At 44.5% G+C, this 21,560-nt stretch overlaps 2 protein-coding genes and 1 pseudogene across 2 annotated transcripts; 1 reads left to right on the top strand and 2 right to left on the bottom strand.

The window, feature by feature from the left end:
* Window positions 1-373: 373 nt before the first annotated feature.
* On the top strand, window positions 374-6,518 carry LOC136465113 (3-isopropylmalate dehydratase large subunit, chloroplastic-like). The gene is made up of 13 exons (XM_066463977.1): window positions 374-637; window positions 1,022-1,075; window positions 1,854-2,021; window positions 2,447-2,500; window positions 3,627-3,641; window positions 3,730-3,807; window positions 3,889-3,984; window positions 4,159-4,208; window positions 4,879-4,933; window positions 5,020-5,151; window positions 5,254-5,301; window positions 5,393-5,551; window positions 6,173-6,518. The coding sequence occupies exons 1-13, from the start codon at window positions 374-376 to the stop codon at window positions 6,311-6,313; spliced, it is 1,314 nt and encodes a 437-aa protein (XP_066320074.1). The 3' UTR covers window positions 6,314-6,518.
* A 1,005-nt stretch (window positions 6,519-7,523) lies between these two features.
* LOC136465112 (receptor like protein 22-like) lies at window positions 7,524-8,966 on the bottom strand. The gene has a single exon (XM_066463976.1). The coding sequence runs from the start codon at window positions 8,964-8,966 to the stop codon at window positions 7,524-7,526; it is 1,443 nt and encodes a 480-aa protein (XP_066320073.1).
* Window positions 8,967-15,756: 6,790 nt separating this feature from the next.
* Window positions 15,757-17,153, bottom strand: LOC136465111 (receptor-like protein 9DC3; annotated as a pseudogene).
* Window positions 17,154-21,560: the final 4,407 nt, after the last annotated feature.

Genomic DNA, 21,560 nt, shown 5'->3' with positions numbered 1-21,560 from the left:
CTCCGATCATGGAAACCGAGAGTGCTGCATGGTGGGGGCTGTGGCTCGTGCAGATGGCGATTGGCGCCACCTCTGTCAGGTTTGCATCACGCCAATTTCTTTTGAGGAGTTCGCCATTGCCTTTCCAGGTCTTCAGGAACACGGGTGGACCGCGCCTGGCTTGAGGCAAGTTTAAGGAAACCCTGGCCGCCTGGTGGGCTACAGGTTGTCCCTCTCTCCGATCGGTTAACAAGCTGCTGGGAACCAATGCATCTCGACTAGTTCGGCCAGCTTGTGTGTGTTCTCCGAGGTGGGGGTGATACGGGATCTCCATTGAGGAGGTTTTCCACCCGATCGAAGCCTTGGAATCACGAGTGGAGTTCTTGCGGGGTGCATGGGCGGAGTGCTGGCGGACGGTGATCGTGTCAAGGCGGTTGTTGTGAAGAGCTGGATGGCGAGCACAGGTGGATTGGAGGTCCATTATCAGGATGGATTGGAGAAGGGGTCCAGTCTGAAGGCCAACGCCATTCAGCAGGGACTTGAGGAGGATGTACACGTTTCTGGTGCACAGGACATGGAGACAGTGGTTCACCGTCCGGCAAAACGCAGCAAGGTGCAGCTCGGCTCTGCTCCTCCCCTGACGGACTCTGCACGTTTGGTTTATGGGATATGGTTGTCCAGGATAGGCAATCTAACTTTTTTGTGGTGTTTGGTTCTAGTCTAATTTAGACCGTGCCATCCAACTAGTAGAAGAATCCCAGAGAGATCGACATGTTGATGTGGAAAAATCATCTGTCCAATTTTGTCGGATGAGCTCATCCAGTTTCTGTAATCTTGATCGTTACAATGGTTGTTCCATGTACTTTAAAAAAAAAATTGTTATTGGTAATTGAGTTTTTGCCTCATCTCGTACTAGCGTGCTGTTTGGCTGGTTCTAATGTAATGTAAACGTTAATGAAATTAGTTCAAACTTACATCCCGCCGGTAACATCCGCAGCTTATTATCATTTACGTTTGCTTTACATTCCTCCTCACCAAACAGCTCGCTCGCAGGAAGCACTGCCGCTTCTGGGAAAATTCTGGAGACGAAATGGAGGTATATTGGTCCAGGCGAGGACACTATCGTTACCCCCTCTCTGTTTGGTGCTGTAGATTCCTGCAGCGGCAGCCGCTGTAAAGGCCACCCGAGTAGGCTGTATATATTGCCCTCCACCTTTTATACTTCTCATGAGTTCTTTCACATGGACACATCCTATTTTTCACCCCTCTTCCTATTGATGGTCCATATTTTTTATAACCATCGTAAAATTTCTCTTAATTACAGCGCAGATTTGTGTGTCCATACGGATTAGGGTAGCAGTATTACTAATTAGCAATATTACTATGTTAAGCCGCAGTGCTATAATTAGCAAATTTAGTTTAGTCAGTAATTATCATGATAAAATTAGTATAGGTAAGTGTTAGGCCTTCCACCGTGTGGAAGTAGAGCCAGCAAGAAAATTGGACCCCCCCCCCCCCCCCCCCCCCCCACTGCCAAAAACAGAAGCGCTCCAATTGTTGCAAAGTGTATCAGCCTGTTCGCTTGTTGATTTCAGTCAGTCCTTATCAGCCAGCCAACAGCATTTTCCTCTAACAACAAACCAGCACCAGCCGAACTTATCAGCCCAGAAATCAACCAGCGAACATGCTCTATAGCAGCTGGCATCACTGGTGGGACTCATGTGGTAGATAAAAAAAATACACAGGAGCCACTAGCTAAAGCCAACTAGTATTCTGCGTCAGTTTGGTGTCTACATTAAAGTACCGACAAAATTCTATTCTATTGTTTGCGCACCGGAGCAAGTTCTTGCTCGTTTTGCTGGCACACGTGGAAGTTAGAATTACTAGCTGCAGTGGGAAGGAATTTGCAACCGGGTACTGATTCTATTCTCCTGGGTACTGATTCTCATACATGCAATGCTGGAGCCTTCGGTCAATTTGCAACCGGAATTGGAAACACCGATGCAGGTTTTGTGTTGGGCACTGGAAAAGCTCTTCTCAAGGTATGCCCATGGTTCTTGTTACTCTCCGAAGGTAAAATTTTGAAATCAGTCTTACAGAACCAAAATCATAAAGGAAAAAGAAAAGAAAAGAAAAAAAGACAGGGTATACGCAAACTGAACTGTACCTCTATTTCTTCTATCGGTCAGGAGAGTGACAATTTTTTTTTATATTACAAATCAAAGTTCAAGATAGATGAGAATCAATAAAATATTATTGTTGTTACACTGACTTGCATTTCATCAAAGGATAACAATAATAGAAATATTGCGTATTGTATCCAGTATTTCAGTTAGCACTACTTATACATCAGTTATATTTATCTTATCGCATTGTCATATATTGTGGATACCGGATACGCTTCACGGCTTCAGTCAACTCCAGAAAAAGAATACAGTGTTTTGATATGTTTTAATGTTCATTTCAGGTGCCCACTATTATCAGGTTTGTATTAGACGGAGAAATGCCTCCTTATTTACTTGCGAGTTAAATGCACCATAAGCCCCTGAACTTGTAAGCGTGTGTCACGTAGGTCCATGAACTTGGAAAATGCATTTCTGGCCCCCTAAACTTGTTAAGTGGTACACATAGGCCCCTGAACTTTGAAAATGCATTTATGGACCCCTAAACTTGTCAAGTGGTACACCACATGCCCCTAAACAGTAAGTTTTGCTATTTTTCCAAAACTTTTTTAGAAATCCATTTGCAACGCTCCGTATACACAGTCATATATATATACGGTACAGAGCAGCAGGGCATCCATCAGGCGATATGATGCAGCAGGGTGAGACAGGAATGCAGTAGCAAGTAGGTTTGGCATTGAACGTGTAACTGCATGCTCAGCGTGCATGCCTTGGTACAGCGGCGCCTGACTCGCTCGCTCTCTTGTGCCTGACTGCCCCTGCCTGCTGCTGCCTCCCTCCATGGATGGAGAGACACAGGGAGAGAGAGAGACAGACAGACAGACCTGCGCGGCTGTGCCGCTGCTGCTGCCGGCGTCTGGCTGGTACTGCTGGTGTTGTTGGCGTGAGGAAGAAGAGAACCGGTGCTGCTGCAGTGCGCGCATGGCATGGCGCATGCGACCCAGGCTGAGGCCGGCCGACCGGGTGACCGGGTCAGGTCAGCCACGCACATGCATGCATGTCCATATAAGTTGCCATGCGCACACCTACATATATGTCGTCGTAGCACGTAGTACACCGCACACAAATCAGCACATGCATGCATGCATTGTACGTACCAGTGACCGACCACTCATGCCAACGCAGCAGCAGCAGCTCCGCCGACCCGGCCGGCCTCACCCTGCTGCATCATATCGCCTGATGGATGCCCTGCTGCTCTATATATATATGACTGTGTATACGGAGCGTTGCAAATGGATTTCTAAAAAAGTTTTGGAAAAATAGCAAAAGTTACTGTTTAGGGGTCTGTGGTGTACCACTTGACAAGTTTAGGGGGCCAGAAATGCATTTTCAAAGTTCAGGGGCCTATGTGTACCACTTAACAAGTTTAGGGGGCCAGAAATGCATTTTTCAAGTTCAGGGACCTATGTGACACACGCTTACAAGTTCAGGGCCTGTGGTGCATTTAACTCTTTACTTGCGAAGGATCTGATTTTGCAAGTAAGCTTACAAGCTGTGCTAAATTTGTTCCTTTCTTAGGATCTACCTGTAATCGGGACTTCTTATTCTTGTCAATTGCTACTTACAGATTATTGGTGAGATTTCAGTATCTGGTGCAACCTACAAATCAATGGAGTTTGTTGGTTCAACCGTAGAAAGTCTAACTGTGTGTTTCCTGCTCAAGATTATCTTAATTAATTGCCACACTTCGTAACATTGAACTTAGTCCTTTTCACACACTTGCTAGATGGAAGAGCGTATGACACTATGCAACATGGTTATTGAAGCTGGTGGAAAGAACGGTGTTGTGCCTGCTGATGAAACTACATTTAAATACCTTGAGGTACAAAACTAGTCCCCTTGAAATGCTCATAATAAAGCTGGACCAATATGCTTTTCTTTCATAACATTCCAATAACTTTGAGAGAGTGCTCAGAACAATTTGCAAAAATGAGCTTCTACTGTTTAGTTTGTAGAATAGTTCTGACATCATTGTTGTTATGCTGGTATACTGCAGGGTAAGACATCAATTGATTATGAACCTGTCTACAGTGATGCTCAGGCCAGGTGACTATAGGCTGTCCCTGCTTTTCTTGACCTTTAGCTCATGTTATGTATGCATCTATGTGCATGTTTTCAGTTTTAAAGTTATTTGCCTTACAGATCACGAGTCCTTGTTAGACAACATCGAACTTCGAAAGTAAATGGATAAAAGATACACCACTAGTTTTTCCATATTCTCTTATCTCTTGTCTTTAAAAGTTGATTATGTTATGCACATACAAGAAGTATAATTTGTTGTCTAATTCTTTCCTTCCAGACATTTGGCTCTGTAGTCTCTGTGTGATCATGTTTTTTTTTTTGAGCGAGAATACAGCAGGGGAAGCCCCCACTGTAAGATTTTTTTATTAAATAAAAAAGAGGAAAAAGGAACAAGCCTGTACAACTATACAACAGACACCAAAACAGAAAGAGCAACAGGTCTAAGGATGACGGAAGAAGAAAAAACTAAGCTAGGGAGTCTATACAAAGAGAGAGGCGGTCGTTTAGCATCACTGAATCTCAAAGCTTGCAGTTTATCTTCCTCCATGAATAGCCTCTTCCAAGAACTAAAGGAGGGACGTCCTCTATCAAAGATGAAGTCATTTATTTGCTTCCAAATTTGCCTCTGTGTGATCATCTGATACGGCATGCGCATGCTTTATTGCTTATTTTATTTGATTGCCTTTGTTCCCAGATTTTTTAGTGACTACCGTTTCGATGTATCAAAACTGGAGCCAGTAGTTGCCAAGGTTTGTTGATGTAGTATTTTGCAATCTTCATCTTTTGTTGATTTTCCAATAAAAACGAAGCAATATTAACTGTCTTGAATCTGCAGCCACATTCGCCCGACAACCGTGCTCTAGCAAGAGAATGCAAGGATGTCAAGATCGACCGAGTCTATATTGGTTCTTGCACTGGTGGTAAGACTGAGGACTTCCTTGCTGCTGCAAAGGTGTTCTTAGCCTCGGTAAGAAGCTTGAATCCTATCATGGTGTACGTACTTGTTATCTTTCAGACCTCCAATCCCATGGCTACTTGACTTACTGGAAACTTTTTCTTTTTAATCCAGGGAAAGAAGGTTAAAGTTCCCACATTTCTTGTCCCTGCTACACAAAAGGTGACATTTAGAATAAAAATATCCCAATGTCATCACCATGTAGAGTGTAGACTTGTTCATAATTTGGAAATATTGTGATAAATCTCTGCAGGTGTGGATGGACGTATATAGCCTCCCTGTACCAGGATCTGGTGGCAAAACTTGCTCCCAGATATTTGAGGAGGCTGGTTATGACACACCAGCAAGTCCTAGCTGTGGTGCTTGTTTGGGTGGCCCTCGTGATACATATGCGCGGATGAATGAACCAATGGTAAGTATCACATGCAAATCTAGAAGCATTTCTATATAATAGGCATGGTACTTAGTATATACCTAGGGTGGGGAACTATGGTTCTAGTGCACAAATTAGTATGTTGCTATGTTATCTTAACTATTGAATGATAAAGCTCTGCCTGTTACCTTAAAAAGCAAAGAACTATCAAATGATAAAATATATCTTGTGCACATACAAATTTCACACTCTGACTGGCTAACTGATGCGCAAATTATGCTTACTTGGGTACATAACTGTACCTCCATCTCAGTTATGTGCTAGGTTGCTGTTCTAATGTTGTTACTGAATAGTTATGGCTGGAATCACTAAACAATAATGCACCCTATGCAGATTTAGCACTAGCACCTTCTTATTACTACTAGACCCCTCCCCCCTCCTGTTGGGGGATGCATATTCTTTTTCCTTTCTTTTTTTTTCTCTCTACGTGTATAGATGCTATCAATGCCAGTTGAAACTACAAGTATTGTAGAACTTTTTGTCATTGATTGAAGTCCTTCAGTTTGTGAAGGAAAACAAGTACTCTGAAATTCTAGTATGTCGACATGTGCGGTTTCGATGAGATGAATTTAACATATGGATCTGGTAACCTGGATGCAGGCCTGCGTGTCCACTACGAACAGGAACTTCCCAGGCAGGATGGGGCACAAGGAAGGGCAGATCTACCTGGCGTCCCCCTACACCGCCGTCGCCTCGGCCCTGACGGGGTACGTCACGGACCCCAGGGACTTCCTCATGTAACCATCTTGAAACAACAGAGTTCATGATGTAACAAAGTTACACAGTGCTTGTAGGCTGTACTGCTGTTCTTTATATATATATATATATATATATATAATGTACTGCTGTTTTTCGTGTTGAACCTTAGTTTAGGCATGTCTTTCGTTGAGGAATAAACTGCATGTCGGGAGGTTCGCATGTAAGGTTTTTCATTATTACAGTGTACTACCTAGAATATACTTGACTGTTTCAAGGAAAATACATTCTTGTGGTTCATACAAAAGGTAGTTCCTAGACTCCCTACTTCTTACAAAAGGCCTGTTGAGAGATCTTGTGGTTCACACTGGATGCTTTTCTTACAATGAATATGAGAAATAAGCACAACTGATCTTTCATATTCTGCATGTCAATGCTCTGTACTAGGTGCGAATGTCATATTGTGAGTATTAATAATCAACCCATATAAATGACAGAATCTATAGCCTAGTTGGAAGGCTAATATATACACTCCATACATCATGTTACTCATGAGAAGAAAGGAAAACATGCGCCTTCATCCAGGAGCAGGATCCCCTGGGGAATCCTGCTGGGGTTTTGCAGTATGTCATGCTTCCCACGGAACCCACTTCTATCTTGCAAGCCATTGCAATTCTACTAGTAGCATACTTTTTTTTTTCTTTTGGAAAGTACTGGCTAGTAGCATAATCTTGACTGACATTCACAGATGATATAGTGTAGTCTCTTCTGGGTGGCACCACAAGCCTAATGACACACCCGGGATACTTCCTCATCAATCCTAATTATATATACCTCTTGTTACCGTATTTGGTGAGTGGTATGCAGGCCCAATCTGCCATCAATGTAAAGGAACATGGGAAAGGAAACACATGCATTTAGTTTATAATAGGTTTGATTTAGAGCAAAAGTCACTGACAAAGTAGCAGTTTCTTGGACATTGACAAAATGTGTACTTGTCATCTACATGACACCACTTTGATGAGCAATGATCACTGATAACATATAGTAACAAGACCAGCAAGTACTAAGCCAAGGTGCCAAACAAACCTAGGTTCCACAAGATTACATACACAAAACAACTAACACTTATCTTGATGTGCTAAGGATAGCCTAAACCATACTGTATAATTAGGTACCGTAGAATATGCAGTACCACCAAGTTGTTTGTGCATGACATATTGCACCTCCTTTATAGCAATCAGGCACCTTCAAGTCAACATAGAATCCTGAAAATATGGAACCACCTGCTGATCCAATAATCCAGTTTCAATAGTATAGCTGCTGCAAATCCCACTCCAAAGCCCACCCCAACAAAGAGAAACAAAACAACATCGACACCATGAGAGGAGTTTTTCAGATGTGTTTCACTTGGAATATCCGAAGGGCCACATTTTTTGGATAGAGGGGGTCCACAGAGTCCTGCATTGCCATCAAATGAGCTCTCCTGGAACGTCTCGAATTGACGTGATTGTGGTATCCTTCCATCCAATTGGTTATTGCTCAAATTCAAGATGCTAAGGAAGGTGAGATCAGTTAGCTCTTGTGGAATCTCACCTGATAACATGTTTGAAGACAAGTCCAGGGATTCCAAAGCAATTATGCTGCCAAGTTGGGGTGGAATTTCTCCCGTGAAGGCATTGTGAGACATGTTAAGTACATGTAGTGAAACTAGATTTCCAATAGACATAGGAACACTACCTTCTAGTGCATTATCTGATAGGTCTATTGATGTTAAGGTAGTTAAGATCCTTTCAAAGCTCATGGTGAACCCTTTGTATGATATTGTGATAGAGTCTTGGTAAAGTCCCGGTATGTTTGGATGATCTATGATCTGTCCTCTATTGTCATATTGCTTCATTGATTTCAAATTTTCAAACCATTGCGGATGCAATTTTCCAGAGAAATTGTTTGAGGCCAGATCAATGATTTGCAAGCTTGAGAAGTGTCCTCTGTATTTTTCATCTTCAAGATGACCTATTGAACCATGGAACTTGTTGGATCTCAAGATAAGGACACGAAGATTCAAGAGGCTCCCTAGCCAGGATGGAAAAGTGTCTGTAATTTGATTCCTTCCGAGGTCAAGAACCTCTAAGTCAGTGCATTTAGAGAGTGTCCTTGGAAGCTGACCTTCAATCTTATTGCCATTCAAATTTATTGTCTCGATAGGACACCCAATTGAAATATTGGAAGGTAGCATCCCTTTGAATTGATTCTCCCTCAAACTTATTATGCTCAGACTATTTTCCATCAAGCATCGTGGTAATAGTCCACTAAAGTTGTTGTACGATAAGTCAAGGACTTCCAAAGGTGAATGGCAAATTGAACGTGGCAAATAACCACTTATATTATTGTGTGACAACATAAGATACGCAGTGAAGCTAAGGTATAACGTGAAGTTTGGAAGAAGGCAAGAGAAACTATTATTTGAATAATCCAATAGTCCAGCTGATGAACTTGGCAAAGGAATCGGTCCTTGAAGTCTGTTGGAGCTAAGATCGAAATAGTCCAAGGTATTACTGAATGGGATAACATATGAATTGAGTTTCATGCCAGTGAACATGTTCTGTGAAAGATCTATCATCATGAGGTCATAATTCCATATCCAACTTGGTATATCCCCGCTGATTTTATTATTTGAAAGGTCTACATGAGTCATGTGCTTGGCATGCATTATTAACTTTGGTATTTTTATCATATTGCAACTAGCAAGACCTAGCTCCACAAGCTGATAGGGATAGGTGGATAAAGAATTATTAATACCTTCCCCTTCTATTACAGTCAGCTTATTGTATGATAGAAATAAAGAAGTGAGGTTCTTCCCCCATAGTGACGCAAGATCCACTGAGCCCATTAAGTTGTTGCGCTCAATATTGAGATCCTTCAAATTTGGGAGTACCAACAATGACCGGGGGATTTGCCATGTCAGATTATTCATTTCCAAGTATACACTCTTCAAGCATGAAGATGCAGCATCGAATTCATTTATGGGACCAGAAAGTTGGTTTTCTGAAAGATCTAAGTAGCCTAGAGCTGGAAGAGTGAAAAGAGATGTTGGGATTTCTCCTGCACAAAGAAAATAAATTTAGTTACACTGTGGATTTCTAAATACTTTTTACAAGTATACACCTAAATAAATCTATAACTAAGTTATACATGATCCAATGAGTATGAAATTTTTACTACAGTTCAAGCATACAATAATTAGCCCAACATAAAAATTTCACCACAATTGGATTATAGAAACTGCAGTTATGAATTAATTATAGAAAAGCATAGATCCAAACCAATAACAAAAAAATTTGTACTAAAGCATATCATATTATACCTACATCGTCACGCGAAATTTGAGTCTATGTTTAAGTCACGCGAAATTTGAGTTTTTGCTCTGTAGTACGTCGTCACGCGAAATTTGAGTCTATGTTTAAGTCTTTATTTAAGAGCAAACTTTTTTTTATTCCCTCTCACTCTCTCCCCCTGTCCGTTCACAACTCTTTGTCGCCGCTTACTATTACCTTTCTTGTTTTGAGTTTGGAGCTACAAAACCTACATCGATGCCACACCTCTCATGCCATGACCTGGCTACTCGAGCCTGTTCATGTAACCATGTTGCGGCACACATGCCAAACTAGACCAGAGCACCTCCCTTCTGATCATCAAGGTCACATAAGCCAACTAGTGATAGAGTAACCCTAGTTTCTTAAAACCACACTGTAGAAGCAAAATAAGCAAGGTCTGAAACAAAAGACAAGCACACTGTAGAAGCTAACCACAAGCTGAAAATAAAAACAAAAAAACTTTTCTGTACTAAAAACAAGCTGCAAACAAAGAGGAACCAAATGCACTACTACTGGCTGACGACGTACTACAGAGCAAAAACTCAAAAGACATTCAGACAGACATACTGCTACAGCAAAAACAAGAACAAACTGAGGTGAACTAAGTACATGGCTACGTGCTCGAATGGGCTTCCAGACAGATATACTATGAGGAGCTATACAGGATGGTCAGAGACACTGACTGTACAGTAGCTGACTGTTGGGAAGAAGGGGAGTGGCAGATAGAATTTAGAAAAGCCCTCTCCCTGAGAGAGTTTGAGTTGTGGAAGGAGCTGTTGGAGGACTTGGATGAGGTTAACTTGGAAAGGCATTCTACTGATAGTGTGATATGGGCCTTGGAGAAGAAGGGCTAATTCTCTACGAAATCCCTGTATAGATTTTTGTCTGATGGGGGGGTTGCAAGTAGGGTGGTTGGAATCATTTGGAAATGTAAGGTTCCCTTGAAAATCATTTTTTTTTGTGGCAATTTTTTAACAACAAACTTCAGGTGGCCCATAGCTTGGCCAAAAGGGGGTGGAACGGTAGTGACAGATGCTGTCTTTGTGGGGAGCTGGAATCAGTGAATCATATCTTTTTTGGGTGTTTAATGGCTAAACTAATTTGGGGTATTGCTAAGGAGGTGTTTCACCTTGTTACATATCCAAGATCTGTTGTGGACTCATTTGTAGGCCGGCAGTACCGGCGTAGGTCCAGGCCTACCACGGCCAACAGTGGCTGAGTCGGTTTTACTTGGTTTGGAAAGGCAATCAGGTGGGTGGAATTTTAGGATCTGAGTCTTGGTTTGTTAGGAAAGCACCTGAACTATAAAGGTGGCTTAGGAATAATGTAATTGGCATCGAAGAAGAATAGAACTCTACCGTGCAGGTGGGGTTCCTCTTCGACGGTGGCTGCGCACGCTTCTGCCGCTGCCGCCACCACGCCAACATGATCACAGAATCCACCTCCTGCCGGCATCCCCACCTGTGGCGGTGCGGCCATACCGCTACCCGCAGCTCCTCAAGGACGAAATCGAGCGGCAGTGCGAGGACATGCTCGGCCAGGGGATCATCCGGGAGTCGACATCACCATTCTCCTCCCCGGTGCTCCTGGTCCGCAAGCACGACAAGACTTGGCGCTTCTGCATTGACTACCGCGCTCTCAACACCATCACCGTAAAGACAAGTTCCCGATCCCGGTGGTTGACGAGCTCTTGGACGAGCTCAAGGGTGCCCGCTTCTTCACCAAGATCGACCTTCGTAGCGGATACCATCAGGTGCGCATGCATCCGGACGACATCGCCAAGACCGCCTTCCGGACACATCACGGGCATTTCGAGTTCCTCGTCATGCCCTTCGGCCTTACCAATGCGCCGGCGACGTTTTAGGCGCTTATGAACGACATGCTGAAGTCGTTCCTCCGCCGCTTTGTTTTGGTTTTTTCTATGATATCTTAATTTATAGCCCCACGTGGGCTGAGCACTTACAACATGTCAAGACTGTGCTGCAGCTGATGCGCGATCACGGTCTCTTTGCCAAGAGGTCCAAGTGCTACTTCGGCGAGCCGTCAGTGGCCTACCTCGGCTATATCATTTCAGCCGAGGGGGTTGCCATGGACGCCGACAAGGTGGCGGCCGTGGAGGCATGGCCACGCCCCCGTACGACCCGAGCGCTGCGGGGGTTCCTGGGCCTCACCGGTTACTACCGGAAATTCATCGCCGGTTATGGCGGTGTGGCGGCGCCGCTCACAGCCCTCCTCAAGCAGGAGGCCTTCACTTGGACGGCTGACGCGGAGTCCGCCTTCCTCGCCCTCAAATCAGCGCTGGTCACCGCTCCCTTGCTGAAACTTCCGGACTTCACCAAGCGCTTTGTGGTGGACTGCGACGCGTCCGGTGCCGGGTTTGGCGTTGTGCTGCACCAAGGTGATGGTGCCATCGCCTTCTTCAGCCGACCGGTGGCGCCTCACCATGCCAAGCTTCCAGCGTATGAGCGTGAGCTCATTGGGCTGGTCAAGGTCGTCCGTCACTGGCGGCCTTACCTCTGGGGTCACGCGTTCACCATCCGAACCGACCACTGGAGCCTCAAGTTTCTCCTTGACCAGCGCCTGACGACCATTCCGCAGCATACTTGGGTCTCCAAGCTGTTCGGGTACGACCTCACGGTTGAGTACCGCGCCGGGAGGTTCAACACCATCGCCGACGCGCTATCTCGGCGGGATGAGGAGGGCACGGCATTGGCCCTGACCGGGCCCCGCGAGGAGCTGCAGGCCGACCCGGCGGCTCAGGCCTTCTGGGATCAGCTCACGGCTGGCACAGCCCCGGATGGATGGCAGCTGATCGATGGGTTGCTGCTCTACCGTGGTCGGGTCTTTGTGCCCGAGACCTCCAGCATCTGGCCACAGCTGCTGCGGGATGCTCATGAGGCCGGCCATGAGGGAGTCCAGAAGACCTTGCACCGGCTGCGGGCTTCGTTCTACAACAGCCGTGCGCACCGGCTGGTGCGCGACTTCATCAGGGCGTGCGCCATCTGTCAGCGCAACAAGACGGAGCACCTACACCCAGCTGGCCTCCTTCAGCCCCTACCTGTACCATCCTCTGTCTGGAGCGACATCGCCATGGACTTCGTCGAGGGCTTTCCCCGGGTCGGCGGGAAGTCAGTTATCTTGACCATCGTCGACCGCTTCTCCAAGATGGCCCACTTTGTGGCCTTGAGCCATCCCTACTCCGCGCAGTCCGTGGCTCGGGCGTTCTTCGTCAACATCGTCCGGTTGTATGGCTTTCCGTGCTCGATTGTCAGCGATCGTGACACGGTCTTCACTAGCCACTTCTGGGAGGAATTGTTCAAACTGGCCGGTGTCAAGCTCTTGCGAAGTTCGGCCTTTCATCCCCAAACAGATGGCCAGTCGGAAGTCACCAACCGCATCATCGTTATGTACCTGCGGTGTTTGGCTGGCGACCACCCGCGCTCCTGGCTGCAGTGGCTGCCTTGGGCAGAGTTTTGCTTCAACACATCCTACCAATCTGCACTTCGCGCCATGCCGTTTGGAGTGGTCTATGGCAGGGCTCCACCAGCCCTGGTGTCCTACACGCCGGGCGTTGCACGTGTGGCTGCTGTTGATCACCAGCTCCGAGATCGTGACACATTCTTGGCAGAGATCCGTGATCGTCTTGTTTTTGCCCAGGACACTATGCGGGAGCATCACAATCAGAGGCGTCGCAATGTGGAGTTTGCTGTTGGCGACTGGGTGCTCCTTCGGCTCCATCAGCGGACTGCTGTGGGCATCACGGCCGCCAACCCTTCCAAGCTTGCTCCGCGTTTCTATGGGCCATATATGGTGATCGAGCGAATTGGTGCAGTCTCCTATCGCCTGCAACTCCCTCCAAAGGCACGTATCCACAATGTCTTTCATGTTGCTCTGCTGAAGAAGTACACCGGTGACCCTCCTTCTGCCCTCATGCCGCTCCCAGACATTTTGAGGGGCCGTGTGATTCCTTCACCGTCTCAAGTGGTCCGGGCTCGCCTTAACAGGGGCCGTTGGGAGCTCTTAGTTCACTGGGATGGACGCTCCGCTGCTGATGCTACTTGGGAACCAATTGCCGACTTCAAGGAGCGCTATCCAGCGTTTCAGCTCACGGACGAGCTGTTTGTTGGGGATGAGGGAAATGTTGTGGACTCATTTGTAGGCCGGCAGTACCGGCGTAGGTCCAGGCCTACCACGGCCAACAGTGGCTGAGTCGGTTTTAGTTGGTTTGGAAAGGCAATCAGGTGGGAGGAATTTTAGGATCTGAGTCTTGGTTTGTTAGGATCTGAGTCTTGGTTTGTTAGGAAAGCACCTAAACTATAAAGGTGGCTTAGGAATAATGTAATTGGCATCGAAGAAGAATAGAACTCTACCGTGCAGGTGGGGTTCCTCTTCGACGGTGGCTGCGCGCGCTTCTGCCGCTGCCGCCGGCGACGCCCCCACTGCACCCTTGCCTCGCTATCCCCTCCGTTCCAATTCTCAGTCCAGCCTTCTCCTCCAATCTCCTATGCGTACTCCACGGCGGCAACGCCGTATCAGATCGGTCGATCATTTTTCTAGGGTGTGGTTATAGGGCAAGGGGCTGTTACCTATTAAACTTCTTATGTTTGTTTTTGCAGGTTTTAGTTGGGCTATTTGGACTACTAGAAACAAGATGGCAATTGAGAAGAGGTCTGCAAGGGCGCCAACTGATGTGGTATATGTTGCTTTGACTTTACTGCAGAAATGGAGTATTCTGCTAAAGGAGGTAGACGGGGAGCGAATTCTGAGTGTGAAGGAGGAGGTGCTCCAATGGATGAAGTCTTTCAAACCTAGCGTGGTGGAGCTGTCGGACATCGGAGAAAATTAGGGCCTCTGTAGCTTGGCTTTATGTTCCCTGTTTTGTTAGCCTTGCTTTGAACTGCTTGGTGTTTGCCGAGGCTGTTATATGTTTGTATCAACTTAAACTGGTAACCCCAGTCTTGTATCAAACATGGTGCTTTCTTATAAGCAAAGGTCAAACTCTTTTTTAAAAACAAGTACGTGCTCGAATTAACAGAAACATACGACACTATTGCAAGAAGAACATCATAACACAGGTTCAGAACTGTACTGATAATTAATAGGAATACAGAGAAGCTTTGAGCCTTTGAACTAACTGAAAAGCAGAGAGAGCAGCTAATTCAGACAACTACTGAAACATAACACAGATCCTATGTCAAAAGGAGCAAAAGGGCTGCTGACCAAAAAGATGTATGCAATGATTACTTAAACGATTTACCAGTGTATCTTGAAAAGGACTTGTCACAAATCTGAGAAAATAGATAGGCTGAGATTCTGCACTTACTCCGAAGCCATTGTCGATCTGCTTACCTGCTGTTCTTGCACAGACTAACTTGCAGAACAAATAAAACTGAGAGCAGAGCAAAGAAATAGAGCAGCAGAACTGGTGAATGCTGAGAAACTAAAAGAAGTGCAGGTCTGAAATAACGATACAGAACTGCTGCTGCACGCTGAATGCGTTTCAGAAAAGATACAGGAGTGCAGGGAAAAAACTGCGTACCTCCAGAACTCAACAGAATTGAGCCAATCTCAAAGCAAAGAAACAAGGATTTAAATGCAGCTTCGACTCGTTTCACCAAGATCCATCGGCAAGGTTAAAGCTTTTTTGCGAAAAACTCAAATCTCGGGAAAAACCTAGAAGGGGAGAAATTTGGGGGAAATTCAAAATCTGAGGTGCTCGTGAGAGGAATGGATCAATTGATCACCAAGAGGTCTTCCTCCTGCATGGCCGCATCTTCCTCACCACTACCTGCCTGCGCCGCTCGCTGCTCCCGCCGCCGATCCCCAAAACCATCTCCTTCCCCCGATTAGTCCAACCCACAGATCGGCGGTGGTAGGGACATACCTTTTCCATTTGAAATGCATGTGTGCAAAAAAAAAGGTCTAATTCTCATCTCGAGGATGCCACTGTGATGAATAATTCTGATCACTGGTAACATATTTAATACCAGAAAGTAGTAGTAAGCAAAAATACCAACAATTACAAGATTCCACAGGATTACATACACACAAGAACTAACACTTTATCTTTATGTGCTAAGGATAACGTAACTGTATGAGCAGCAACCTCTTTTATATCATCCCTTTTTGGTAAATCAAAGTTGCAAACAACTGGTCGGCTTCAGGCCAAGTTCGTAGAATCCTTATAATATGCAACCACCTCCACATCCAATCTTGCTTCATTAGAATAGCTATTGCAAATCCCATTCCGAATCCCACACCAACAAAGAGAAACAAAACAATGTCAAAGGAGTTTTGTGGATGCTCTTCAGTTTGAGTATTTGTCGGAGTGCCACATGGCTTGGATAGAGGGGGTCTACAGAGTCCGACATTGCCATCAAATGAGCTATTCTGGAATGTCGTGAATTGATGCGATTGTGGTATCTGACCTACCAACTGGTTGTTGCTCAGGTTCAAGATGCTAAGGAAGGTGAGATCTGTCAACTCTTGTGGGATCTCACCTGATAGCATGATTGAAGATAGGTCGAGAGACTCCAAAGCAGCGATGCTACCAAGTTGGGGAGGAATTTCTTCACTGAGGGCATTGTGAGACAAGTTCAGTACATGTAGAGAACAAAGATTTCCAATTGACACAGGAATTCTACCTTCCAAAGCATTATCTGATATGTCTATTGCTGTTAAGGTAGTTAAGATCCTTTCAAATGTCACCATAGACCCTTTATATGATATTGTGACAGAGTCATGGTAAAATCCACTTGTTAGGATTCCATGGCCTATGATTTGTCCTGTATTGTTATACTTCTTCATTGATTTCAAATTTTCAAACCAATGTGGATGCAACTCACCAGAAAAATTGTTTGAGGCTAGGTCAATTATTTGCAAACTTGCGAATTGATCTCCCGATTTCTCATCTTCAAGAGAACTTATTGAACCATGGAACTGATTGGATCTCAAGACAAGGACACGAAGATTCAAAAGGCCCCCTAGCCAAGATGGAAATGTATCCGCAATTTTATTCCTTCCAAGGTCAAGAACCGCCAAGTTGGTGCAATGAGTTCTTTTGGAAGCTGACCTTCAATCTTATTGCCATGCAAATCTATTGTCTGGACAGAACATGCACTTGAAATATTGGAGGGTAACATCCCTTTGAATTGATTCTCCCCCAAATTTATTATTCTCAAAACTCCATTTTCCATCAGGCATGATGGTACCGGTCCAGTAAAATTGTTATATGACAGATCAAGGATTTCCATGGTTGAATCACAAATTGAATGTGGTAAATGACCACTTATATTATTGTTTGACAACCTAAGATAACTAGTGTTGCTAAGTTATAATGTGAAGCTTTGAAGAAGGGAAGAGAATGTATTATTTGAATAGTCCAAGAGTTTAGTTGACGACTGCGGCATAGGAACTTGCCCCTCAAACCTATTGTAACTAAGATCCAAAATAGCTAAGGTATTATTGAACGGGATAAAAGATGAATTGAGTCCCGTGCCAGTGAACATATCCTTTTTGGTACATCTCCACTTATTTTATTACTTGAAAGGTCTAGATACTTCACGTGGTTAAGACGCATCAATAAGTTTGGTATTTTTGCTATATTGCAACTAGCAAGTTCTAGGTGCACGAGCTGAGATAGGTAGGTAGATGAAGAGTTACTACCTTCCCCTTCCATTACAGTTAGCTTATTGTGTGAAATAAATAAATAAGTGAGGTTTTCTAACCTCCATAGTGAGTCAAGATCCACTAATCCCATCAAGTTGTTCCTAGAAATATGAAGTCGTATCAAATTTGGGAGTACCAGCAAATGACCGGGGTATTGTCACACCCGATTTTAAGGACAAAATCAAATGTAGAATCATACGTGTGCCCAGAAATAAAGCACACACATTTGACGACAAATTAACAATAGTATCAAGAGACAATGCTTTATATAGAGACAAGATATTTTTCAGAGTAGCGGAAATACACATTCTAATCTTCAAGTGAAGCCTCCAGAGCCACAATTACAGTTGTCTGGGGGTAACATACGCCCAACACTCCTCAAAAACTTTAACCAAGCTCCATCTTGTGTTACCCATCCAGGATTTTTTTTCCAAAATTTGAATATAAAGCAAGCGTAAGTACATATCGTACTAATATAACATGGGGTTCAGGAGGCTCAAAAGGTTGGCACTGATTTACTGCGATTAGCTTTTAGTGAGTCATAATTTTAGCAATTGAGTAGTAACATGTTTAGCAATCCCCCTGGTTAATCACATGAAACTGATAACATGAATAATGAGATAGCATTTAAAAAACATCAACGATTATTTGTTATTATTCAATAAGAAGTCCAGGGCCGCTCTTAGTTTTCAAGCTAAACTTTGATAAATTGTGGTAAATCTTGTAGATGTCCAAAAATAATAAAACCAAATTTGGTAGGTTCACAAAAATACCATCTACCTATTAGTGTATTTAGATTACAGTTAGTTGTTGTGATGCTAGGTTCGTGAAGTCAAAATAGAAAAACTTAATATTAGTTAGCTTAATGTTGTAGGAATTCTTGTGGCAAATCGGTAATAGTTTTTGCTTTGAAAATTTTACAGTAGGTTCACTAGGATATTATGTACTTGCTGTAAATTTTGTAGCCTTAGAACAAGATGCTAAATAAAGTAGTTATTACCCTTGCTTTATCGTATATAGCGTAAATCAGCATTTGGAGTAAGAATATCTGTAGTTGCTATAATAATAATAAATGCCATATTTTAAACTTGTTATCAGATAGCTTAGCACCGTGATCGGTAGCACTAGCTTAGTAGTTAAATCGATGTACTGTTATTTTAAGAGTTGTTGTTGTTATATTCCTAAGCATTGCATCGTCATTTCATGCATGTAGATCACGAGCTGGTAGACTTCGTGCCCGTCGGCAAGCTGGAGTACGACGAGGTGATCGAGGAGTATGAGGAGGAGATCCTCATGTAGGAGGGAGCCCTGGAGCCTACTGGTGTTGACCTTGCTGACCTGTCACCTGCCCAAGGCAAGCTCTGGTGCATAACCCCTATTTTAATGATCACTGAATATATATATATGTGATGTGCATTTAAGTTACAGGCATTTTATGGAAACTACATGCATAAATATATCTACCCATGAGTCCTACTAGTACAGATCGAGTAGCTGCTATGCTCAGGATATCGGTAGCATGAGTAACCTACCGTTACTCGCAAATAGGTGATAAAATATGATCACTCATGATAAAATGGTGGAAAGGTAAATGGTGACTGGGTAGAGATATGGTTTGGGTATTGGTGGGTGTAAAGGGTTGTGTCCTGCGGCCAACAGGGCATAGCTCGGTTACACTTTTTCCCTGTCCGTGTCAATTAAGGACCGGTCGTTGCATATGACTCTAGGCAAGTCACAGATTTATTGTCCTGAGCGCATACTTGGGTATGGGCGCAGGGAAGACTTGTTGCTCTCTTGTCGTGGATTCGGCTCTTTCCGGACCAACTAATTGGAGGTGGAGATGGTAGAGGTCCTTGCACCACACTGAGTCCGGAACTCAGGAGTGGGGGCTTGGAGTCCAAATTTGGACGGGGACCTAGACACCCGGGACAGGAGAGTGATGGGTTAGTCCTGCTTGTGCCTGAGGTATAAGTGGGGTGTGTGTTTTTAGGGCACCCAGTTGGGCACATTGATTCGCGAATCGTAGGGCGATCCGGTATGGCTTGTCTACGGTTTAGCACCGTAGTAAGAACTGAAAGTTGAAAGGAGAAGAAATGAAACTAATTGCTCAACTCTTACTTGAAAATAGAACATGTGCTTATATAGACGGGCTAGGTGATAACTTAATATGGCTGATAATAATACATAAATAAGGACTCACTATTAGTATGGCTTTCTACAAAAAGAAACCAGTAAACCATAAAGCTTATTATATTCCTAGGAGTCGGGAAATTATTCCCACTAGTCGGTTAAGTCTTGCGAGTACATTGTGTACTCAGGGTTTATTTACCCCTGTTGCAGGTGATGCTTGAGAAGTACCTTGTGTGGAGGATTCTTCTGGTGGGCTCAGACGGATCCTCGTCCCTATCGCTAGATGTATATTTTTAAATTCCGCTGTTTATCATTCCACACTCTGATATTTGGTATTGTAATAATGTACTTTTTAAGAAACTTTGATGTATGAAATAGACTTGTATTGTAACTCGTTCTCATTATTGGATCCTTGGGGAAAATGTGGATCTTTCGGGTTCTCCCTTGGGGTGTGCCGGACGGATACCGCCCGTTGTAGCTTGCTTTTGGGGTGCTTAGTATCTGGTGGAAGACGAGCGCCTCCATAAGTGTACTATTTCGGGCGGTTCTGCCACAGCTACGACCATGGTCTATGATGAGCGCTACATGCCCCTCCTGAAGCATGTGAAGCTTGCTACTATTGCTCATGTCTGTCATCGTGGGGTGCCACCTTTCAACCCAGCAGCGCTGACAACGATGATTGATAGGTGGCGACTAGAGACACACATCTTCCACCTACCGTGCGGAGAGATGACGATCACTTTGGAGGATGCAGCCATGATCCTTGGGCTAAAAATCCAAGGATTCTCAGTCACAGGAGACACAGAGTCCGCTAGATGGGAGGACCATGTGGCTCAGTTCTTGGGACGTCACCTACTAGAGCTTCAGCCTAGCAAGAAGCGGCGCAGCAGTGGTATGACACTGAAGTGCTTCGAGAGGAGTTTCAGCAGTGCCCACCCTTAGCAGATGAGGCAACCATGAACTACTATTGCAAGGCCTAGGTCCTACACATGTTTGGTATTGTTCTATCCCCTGACGGCACCGGAGACATGGCGTCATGGATGTACATCCCTGTGCCTTCTTAACTGGGACGATGCCGGGAATAGGAGCTGGGGCACGACGGTACTTTCCTTCCTATACCGTTAGCTATGCGACGCTTGCCGGTGGCCTATAGGCACGCACACTACAATGTCAGGGTGCACCACACTATTCTAGGTAAATCAAAACTTGTGTAAGTATGAATTCTTCGATTGTTGTTTGTTTAACACATTTCTATAACTTTTCAGATTTGGATGTGGGAGAGACTTCCAGTTGGGAGGCCGCATAAGATTGAACACCCTCAGGCTTGGTTCCCAGCCGAAGACCCAATTATCGGCCCTACTATGGCACACCTCTATGAGTGAGCATGCGGTACTTACCGCGTCTCCCGCCACGCTACATGAATGAGTTCGACATCCTATTGCCACAACACGTAAGTTTGTGAACAAGCTAACTCGTATTTGTATTTGTGTACATAGTTCTCACCACATTGTATGCAGGTTGAATGGCGTCCATATACTCGGGAAAGGATTACGGGGTTGAATTTGAGCACACTATGCAAGGAAGACGAGGAGTTGTGGACGATGAGGTGCCCGCTCATTTGTTTCTACGCAGTGGAGTACCATCTTCCTCACCGTGTTGCATGACAGTTTGGTAGGATACAGCCTTGTCCTCCGAAGGACTTCTCCATGAGCTGGCAGCTCCACAAGTATGTAACCTCCACTATGTCATGTGTCATTGCAACGTATCATTTTCTTTGAATTGCTGTCAATATTGCAGGTTGAATCGACAACGCCAAAAGAAGGTCACGAACTGGCAGAGTGAACACCAGTGTTTCATCGATGAGTGGCATTTGTTTGAGCAAAACAACATGCGAATCCACGCTGTCAATCGAGATAAGTGTAACACCCCGGTGTTATGCCAGCATTTAGGCACTGCAAATCATGCATCATAAAGCATCCTAATCATACATGCCTAATCATGTAAATAACAACTGAAACACTGCTTCGAAACATATAAAACATGTTCGTGAAACGTCAATGTTGCATACACCTGTTTAAGAGTTATTTTACCCTGATTATGTTTGCTAGGCTAGTAAA

The sequence above is a fragment of the Miscanthus floridulus genome, chromosome 7 (genome assembly GCF_019320115.1).
Source record: "Miscanthus floridulus cultivar M001 chromosome 7, ASM1932011v1, whole genome shotgun sequence".
Classification (NCBI taxonomy): domain Eukaryota; kingdom Viridiplantae; phylum Streptophyta; class Magnoliopsida; order Poales; family Poaceae; genus Miscanthus; species Miscanthus floridulus.
This window is presented reverse-complemented; position numbering and strand designations above follow the sequence as displayed.

Bases quoted from the DNA above. Each gene is read 5' to 3' on its own strand.
- LOC136465113 (XM_066463977.1), top strand. From the start codon at position 374: ATGGGCGGAGTGCTGGCGGACGGTGATCGTGTCAAGGCGGTTGTTGTG. The intron at 4,209-4,878 runs GTGACTATAGGC...CTTTGTTCCCAG, and splicing joins TACAGTGATGCTCAGGCCAG to ATTTTTTAGTGACTACCGTT. The intron at 4,934-5,019 runs GTTTGTTGATGT...TTGAATCTGCAG, and splicing joins TGGAGCCAGTAGTTGCCAAG to CCACATTCGCCCGACAACCG.
- LOC136465112 (XM_066463976.1), bottom strand. From the start codon at position 8,966: ATGACTCATGTAGACCTTTCAAATAATAAAATCAGCGGGGATATACCA.